This window comes from Myotis davidii, unplaced genomic scaffold (genome assembly GCF_000327345.1).
Source record: "Myotis davidii unplaced genomic scaffold, ASM32734v1 scaffold512, whole genome shotgun sequence".
Taxonomy (NCBI): domain Eukaryota; kingdom Metazoa; phylum Chordata; class Mammalia; order Chiroptera; family Vespertilionidae; genus Myotis; species Myotis davidii.
The window spans coordinates 1,495,644-1,503,421 of record NW_006284323.1 but is presented as its reverse complement, the minus strand read 5'-3'; the positions used below and the strand labels follow the sequence as shown (position 1 = coordinate 1,503,421).

The following is a 7,778-nucleotide window of genomic DNA, read 5'->3' as shown; positions in this document are numbered from 1 at the left end:
GCGGGGCGAGGCGGGAGCCCACCTGTCTCTGTCCGCAGGCATGAAGACCAAGCACGCGCTGCGCCACCACATGAAGCTGCACAAGGGCATCAAGGAGTACGAGTGCAAGGAGTGCCACCGCAAATTCGCACAGAAGGTCAACATGCTCAAGCACTACAAGCGGCACGTCGGTGAGTCCTGCTGGCGCCGGCGTGCGAGCAGCCGCCGGGCCTGCTGCCGAAACGGTCGGAGAGTGCCTCACTGGCTGCTTCACACTGTCCTTGGCTCCCAGCGGCCCGGGGTCCGAGCGAGCTATGCTCTGGGAGGTGCGGGGAAGCAGCGGGCATCTGGGAAGCGTCCCATCCCGTCCCCCAGGCGCCCCGGTTCCTGTCACTGCGCATGCGCACAGGAGTCCGGGCGCTGCCAGACTCGCCCGTGTGAGTTTGGCGACACTTGCCAGTTCTGCAGGGCCCTCACCCTGCTCAGCCATTCCCCGTGGGAGTGTGTGCCTAGGAAGGGAGCAGGCAGGTCCCAGAGGTTGTACAGCTGACCTCAGATCCTGGGACGTCTTAAGTGTCCGTCGGCAGGGCAATGGCTAAGTCGTGCAGCCATTAAAAAGAATGCAGCCGTCAGAAGCGATGAGATTCACGGTAGTTTACATAGAGTTTACGGAGGAAAAGCAGCCTCTGCAATATCACACGTGAGCCCCTGTTTGTAAACATGGGCCTGTGGGTTGACGTGGGCGTGTGAGGGGGCGTTCAGGTGGACACCAGAACAGAAGGGAGCTGGCCCCTGGTGATGGGATTTGCCTGAGCCGGACATTCCTGGCAGGAGCCTCTCTACCGTGTGCCCTGTCCTCCCTACGATGGCCTTGGCTCCTGCCACTGCCTGGCCCAGCTTCCCTGTGTGCCTCAGCTGTCTGTCCAGGCCACCATGCAGGTGGGCTTGGGTCCCCACGCACTGGGCTTGCACAGTGTGCTGTCCTTGTCTTCCTGGGAAGCGCGCCCATTATCTGCCTCACCTTCGCCGGGAAGCTTTCTTGCTCCCCCAGGACTGGGTCCTGACCCGCCTCTAGTGCTGCAAACTGTACTGTTCCACAGTACTGCTCTGCTGTACCAGCCTCCGCGCTCCACTCGCTGCAGCACCCATTGCCCCTTCGGCCCCTCCTCCAGCCACGATGAGCCCAGGCCCTGTGCCTCCTGGGGGCTCTGTATGTACTCACAGCACCCAGTTGGTGGGCCCCTCACTCACTTGTCTTGTTCCATTTTGGAGGAACCTTTGTTTAAGAGGCTTTCTCGGGTCCACATTCTTGCCAGTTTGGGGAGTACATCTTGTCTTGCTCACCCGATGCCTGCTCCCCAGGTTGCAGGCAAGCAGGATGATCGCCCCCGACTGATGGCCTGTGGGGGCACTGGGGTAACGTAACCACCTGTGTCATAGGCATGGCATCTGCCTTCCCTTGTCATGAGCTAATGCAGAATAAAGCTCATTGAGTCGGATTCTGCTCTTTGGGAATCACTGGCAGTCCCATGGGCCCCTGGGTGCCAGCCTTCCTGAGGAAGCACCTTGCGGAGCCACCTGCAGAGGGCAGAGTTTCCAAGCCTCAGCTCAGTGCCTGTCTCCTGGCAACTTCCCTTCCCGCAGCCTCTCCCAAGTTCCGACCTGTGTCAGGGACAGGGCTCCCGCTGCGTGTGGTTGAAGCTCTGCGAACCACTGAAGCTAAGTGTGCCTTTTTCTGCAGGGATCAAAGATTTCATGTGTGAACTGTGCGGAAAGACTTTTAGTGAGAGAAACACCATGGAGACCCACAAGCTCATCCACACAGGTAAGCAGGGTACGGCCTGGGGCGGGGGCGGCTGTGTGACCCTGCATTGCAGACTGTTTGAGAGCATTGAGTGCCGTCCTGCCTCAGTGGTGGCCCGTTGCCTCCTAAAAATCAGCCCAGTACAACTTTCAAATATCTATTCTTAAATTTTCAATTATTGGAGCAATGATGTGGCTCCACACTCAGCAAGGGAGGCCACTGCCCTGCTCACCTCAGGCTGTGCTTGTCCCTTTGGCCTGACCAAGGGGCGGCCCAGCAGCACATGCACAGGGTGAGGCGCCCTCCTGCCTACCCTGCAGGCTGTGGGACAACCTCGCTCATGACCTGCGCTTGTCTTTTCCTCCGTGTGTGTGTATGTGTGTGTGTGCGCGCGCGTGTGTGTATATGTGTGTAGTGGGCAAGCAGTGGACCTGCTCCGTGTGTGACAAGAAGTACGTCACCGAGTACATGCTGCAGAAGCACGTGCAGCTCACGCATGACAAGGTCGAGGCACAGAGCTGCCAGCTGTGCGGGACCAAGGTGTCCACCAGGGCCTCCATGAGCAGACACATGCGACGCAAGCACCCGGAGGTGAGCATCCTCCTCCCTGCCCCCCCCCTCACCCCCACCGGCCTGGTCCCTCTGCCCTCCGCCTGGTGCTAGCTTCTTTTGACCGGAGACCCCACCACCCTGGCTTGGGTCTGTCTCCCTTTGCAGACCCGGAATTCCTCGAGGCCGGGCCTGGGTCTTAGGTTCCCTCTGCACTGCAGCACCTGCATGTGGGAGGGAGGCACTGAGTGAATAGAGAGAAGGGCCTTGCTTGTTATTTGCTCAGGTTATAGGTTAATTTTCACTGGAATCACAACAAGATGGAAGTACAAGCCTGCCCCTTGCCCCACTCTTCCCTTTGAGTGGCTAAGAAAATGTGCAGAGCAGGCGTGTCCAGGTGGTGCTGGGGGCGATCAGGGTGGCATTGAGGACCCAGAGGGAGAACTTGTGGCAGTAGGAAGACTTGGCTCATCTGGAAGCCAGTTCCAGAGGAAGGTCCAGGGCTTTAATAACTCTGTGCTTCAAAAAGAAGCACACCGGAGAACAAAACCGGGAGGAAATGCAGGCCACCAGCTCTCAGATCACCAGAGGGAAAGGCTCTAAGCAGAAGAGCAACGAAAGGTGTCACGAGCAAAAACCTCAGACTTGACTACGTAAGCAACGTGACACTTAGAAGTGACGTGGTTAATGAGCAAGCGAGCTGGCAGGTGCGTGTGAGATGTTACCGTCGTTCACAGACACCGACTTCACTGTCAGAGCCGATAAGCATTCAGTGTGCACGTGAGAGGCAGTTCGGGAGAGGACCTGCCTCTGGTTAAAGCCCAGGAAAAAGCACTCCCCTTCACCGGATCCCAGAGACGCAGGCGCTAATGCGCAGGGCCCCCTCCATCCACGAGTGAGCCAGGAGGTTTTAGATTCAGAGCGAGCGTGCGGGCGGGCCCTGCGTGGCTGTGCTGTGGAAGGCAGTGGGGCGATGTCTCCAGCGCTTTATGAATGATTCTTCGGACGCCTCCATGTCAAGCCAGGGGGATGGGTTAAATTAGTGATGGTTAACAATGTGCTTGGCTCTATAAACAGAGTTCTAAATAAGATTGTAAAGAAGCAGGATGCGCTGTGTGAGCACTACAGCAACATCCAGCGCGCTGTACGCGTGTCTGCAATACTCGCCTTTATCATGTAAAGGAGACGGGTGAGGAAAGGAAGGCAGGAAACAGTTCACAGTGGTTTTCTCCTGGGGGTGAAGTTATGGTCATTTCTCTACGTGTTTCTCCATTTTTAATCCTCGCCTTTAATGAACGTGGGGCCTCCCGCAGTGCCGGGGTCACCAGCTGTTTGGATGAGGAACATTCACAGACAGGCTTTTACAGTTTCCCTGATCGTGTCTAGTGTTTCTACAGCGAATTCCCTTTGTTAGTAGCTCGCCTTCCTCACACCTTTTTGGAGTGTGCATTCGCTCTCTGCATGCGTGTTCCATGGTCTCACATCTGACTTGATTTGCTTAAGTAACCCCAGTCCAGAGGCAACCGGCAGAGGCAGGCTCATGGACGAGGACCCGCAGCTGGTGGAAGGGACGTGTGGGCCCCGGGAGGGAGTGAGCACGGCGTGGGGGCTGCAGTCAGGGCCAGGCAGGGTGGCTCACGGAGAGAAGGTGGGGGTGGAGGTACCCACCTTGGGGCAGGTTGAAAAGTAGTGTTTAAGGTACAAATGTCTCGTTCTTGGTAATTCCTTATGGGACATTGATATGAAATAACACGATTCATTGAAATGTCACTTGCTGAAAGCACGTTAGTAGACAAAAAAGGGAGGAAAGACAGTGTCCCCCTCAGGCATAGGTGGGTGGACATGAAGTGATGCCAGACAGGCCAGGGGCACCCTCCATGTCCAAGTTCATTGCAGACACTGGAGGTGAGGGCACATGGCGTGAGGGCAGGACAGGAGTGGGTGGGATTCTGGAAGCAGACTTCCAGGTTCAGTGCTGATGGACACATGGATGATGCCCATGACGGAGGAAGGACAGTCACCCCGGCTCACTGCCCCGGCTCTCCTGCAGGTCCTGGCCGTGAGGATTGACGACCTGGACCACCTCCCGGAGACCACCACCATTGACGCCTCCTCCATCGGCATTGTGCAGGTGAGCACAGAGCGGCCTGCGGGGGGTGGGGGGGGTATGGGGACTTCCAGGTACGCAGACACCCTCGGGTGGGGCCTCCAGAACCCAGGCAGCAGTCGGGAGCACTCTGGGAAGCCCCGTGGTCCATGCTTTGTGTCTCACCTTCGTTTCATGCCCCATCTTTTTGGTCAGTCATCTCTCCAAGAGCCTTTTACTTTCTGTAAGTTTCTAGAACTTTAAGGAATCACTGATGTGACGTGGAGGCTGGTAGGTTTGAAATCTGCAGGGCAGAGGGCAGACTGGAGACCCAGGGCAGGGTTGATGTTGCATCTCGAGCCTGAAGGCCAATGGAGGCAGAATTCCCTTTTCCTCCAGGGCCCTCAGCCTTTCTCCCAGGGCCTTCACCTGATTGGATGAGGCCCCCACAACATAGAGGGCAGTCTGCTTTACTCAGTGTCCCTGACTTAAATGTTTATGTCATCTAAAGAGTACCTTCCCAGCAGCATCTGGACTGTGTTTGACCACACAATTGGCCCCCTAGCCCAGCCAAGTTGGCACTTAAAATTAACCATCACAGGTAGTTTCCAGGAAGGCTTAGCATAATTAGGTTACATACGAAAATTCACTTTAGCCGAAACCGGTTTGGCTCAGTGGATAGAGCGTCGGCCTGCGGACTGAAAGGTCCCAGGTTCGATTCCGGTCAAGGGCATGTACCTTGGTTGCGGGCACATCCCCGGTGGGGAGTGTGCAGGAGGCAGCTGGTCGATGTTTCTCTCTCATCGATGTTTCTGACTCTCTAGCTCTCTCCTTTCCTCTCTGTAAAAAATCAATAAAATATATTAAAAAAAAAAATCCGTTTAAAAAAAAAAAAAAAGAAAATTCACTTTAAATGTATTAGGTATAAAAAATCAATAAAATATATAAAAAAAAAAAATCCGTTTAAAAAAAAAAAAATTCACTTTAAATGTATTAGGTGAACCTACTGTTAAAAGGAGTTTTTAGGCAATACCTTCATAAAAATTTCTTTTATTATAAAGAGAACATGTCACACACTGAGCTATTTTAAAGTCATATTTCTACCTCTTTTTTTTTCTGAAATGGTGTTTTGAGCAGAGTGCTCAGGTGCCAGGTTGGACTGAGTGAGCGTGAGAACGCCTTAGTGCCCCTGAGGCCCATGCCCACCCTGTGAGGGCAGCCCCACGGTGACCAGGCCTGGCAGGTTCCCTCTGGGTCTCTCTGCCACTGGAGTGGACCAAGTCTCATGGGGTGGCCACAGAGGTCCAGGAGGGTGGAGGGCCGGAGTGGAGCTCCTGGCTGGACAGCCCTGCCCAGGGGCCGCAGTGACCGGCCACGGTGCACCAGCTCCCAGAGAAGCATGTGGGGCACTATCTGGGTCGCCGTGATGGCGGGGCCTGTTGGCTGTCCCCCGAGGAGAGGACCGTCTTGTTCCTGTGGTCAAACCTGTTTTGATCCAAGACATTCTGGGGATGAGAACCTGATGTGAAAACATTTGCAGCCTCAGGCTGAGTTCATCAGGACTGAAATAGTGGCTTTAAAAGTCTGTTTTTTATGTTTTTGTTTATATTTCACCCCAAAATGTAGCTTTTTAAAATAGGACTTGTATGTAATTTCCTCCACTTAACAAAAAACCCTGAAACTTGCCTCAATCTTTAGAAATAAAGTGATCAGACTGTGGCCACTGTGTTTCCTGCGGCAGCTGAAGGCCCGGGAGCCTCAGTGCTGACCCTGGATGTGTCCCCGGCCCACACGGCCACCTGGGCTCACGACCCATTGACCTGCAAGTTGCTGAAACTTCTTTTCCCGCAGCCTGAGCTGAGCCTGGAGCAGGAAGAGTTGGCAGAAGGGAAGCCCGTGAAAGCCGCCAGGAGAAGTCACAAGAGGAAGCAGAAGCCGGAGGAGGAGGCAGGGGCCCCGGGGCCGGAGGACGCAGCCTTCAGCGAGTACTCGGAGAAGGAGCCCACGTTCACGGGCGCCGTGGGCGACGAGACCGACTCTGCCGTGCAGAGCATCCAGCAGGTGCTGCTTCCTGTGCCGGAGCTGGGGCCCAGTCACTGTGCGGGGGGCAGCGGCCCTGGGCGCCAGGGTGTAGAGGTAGAGAGGGAGATTGAGGCGGGTGCGGGCCCACATGTACCCGCTCCCCTCCCTGTCTGTCACGCCTGTGGTGCCGTTTTTCACCTAAGCTCGCCCCCGAAGCGTTTCCCAGTGTAGACCTAGAAATCACACTTGTCCTTGTGAATAGCAGCAGGACACCCCGGATGGTGGGAGAACCGGCTCCCCGGGTTGGGCACCGGGGTGTCTAAGGGTGTCTCTTCGTTGTGGAAATGGCCCAGTGCACCTGCTGCCCACTCAGGGAGAGTGGACCCCGCAAACCGAAGGAGCCGTCCAGCGGGTTGGAGGCTGCAGGTGGCCAGCCAATCTGCTGCCTGCAATAGAATCTTCCATTTGCTCATCCTCCCCGCTTTGGCTTGAGGCCCCCAAATCTCACGTCAGTGTGTCTGGTGCTGCGCGGACACGTTTCCGTGGCCTTCCGTCGCTCTGCACGAGGAAGAAAGCTGCTGTCCTGTTACCTGTTAGCTGCTGCCCCCGCAGACTTGTTCGCTGCCCTTTTGGCTTCCTAGTTGGGCTTTTCACTGCTCACCAACAAGGCCCTTTAGGGGGCGAATATACAGTGATCTGTCTTTCTCATTATTACTTTTCTCCCTTATTTTCTAGCCTGTGGAATCATTTGCTTCTCAGTTCGACCTAATGGCCTCTATGCTATGTCTGTATCTTTTTTCCTCCTTTTCACCGGAGTTATTGTTTCAGGACAATATTAACTTGATTTAACCTTTTACCCAAAGATGCTTCACTCTCTCCTTTGGGCCTGTGCTTATTCCAGCACGATGACCCGCCTGTCACCATGTGGAGAGGGAACCTGTGTCCTCCCCTGTTCAGGGATTCACTGCTTTATGTTGGCTCTTCCAGGTGGTGGTGACTCTGGGGGACCCGAACGTGACCACTCCATCAAGCTCGGTTGGCTTGACCAACATCACCGTGACGCCCATCACCACGGCAGCCGGAACTCAGTTTACTAACCTCCAGCCGGTGGCCGTTGGGCACCTAACCACCCCGGAACGTCAGCTGCAGCTGGACAACTCGATCCTGACCGTGACCTTTGACACTGTCAGTGGCTCCGCCATGTTACACAACCGCCAGAATGACCTCCAGCTGCACCCCCAGCCGGAAACCTCGAACCCGCAGTCGGTGGCCCACTTCATCAACCTGACCACGCTGGTCAACTCCATCACACCCCTGGGAAGCCAGCTCAGTGACCAG

At 55.5% G+C, this 7,778-nt stretch overlaps 1 protein-coding gene across 1 annotated transcript in view; it reads left to right on the top strand.

The window, feature by feature from the left end:
* The window catches only part of PRDM15 (PR domain 15), a 52,498-nt gene that overhangs the window by 41,422 nt on the left and 3,298 nt on the right, over window positions 1-7,778 (top strand). The window contains exons 19-24 of the mRNA XM_015568864.1: window positions 39-170; window positions 1,721-1,804; window positions 2,199-2,374; window positions 4,383-4,463; window positions 6,270-6,479; window positions 7,428-7,778. Of these exons, the coding sequence (XP_015424350.1) occupies window positions 39-170; window positions 1,721-1,804; window positions 2,199-2,374; window positions 4,383-4,463; window positions 6,270-6,479; window positions 7,428-7,778 (1,034 nt within the window). The remainder of the gene's footprint in view (window positions 1-38; window positions 171-1,720; window positions 1,805-2,198; window positions 2,375-4,382; window positions 4,464-6,269; window positions 6,480-7,427) is intronic.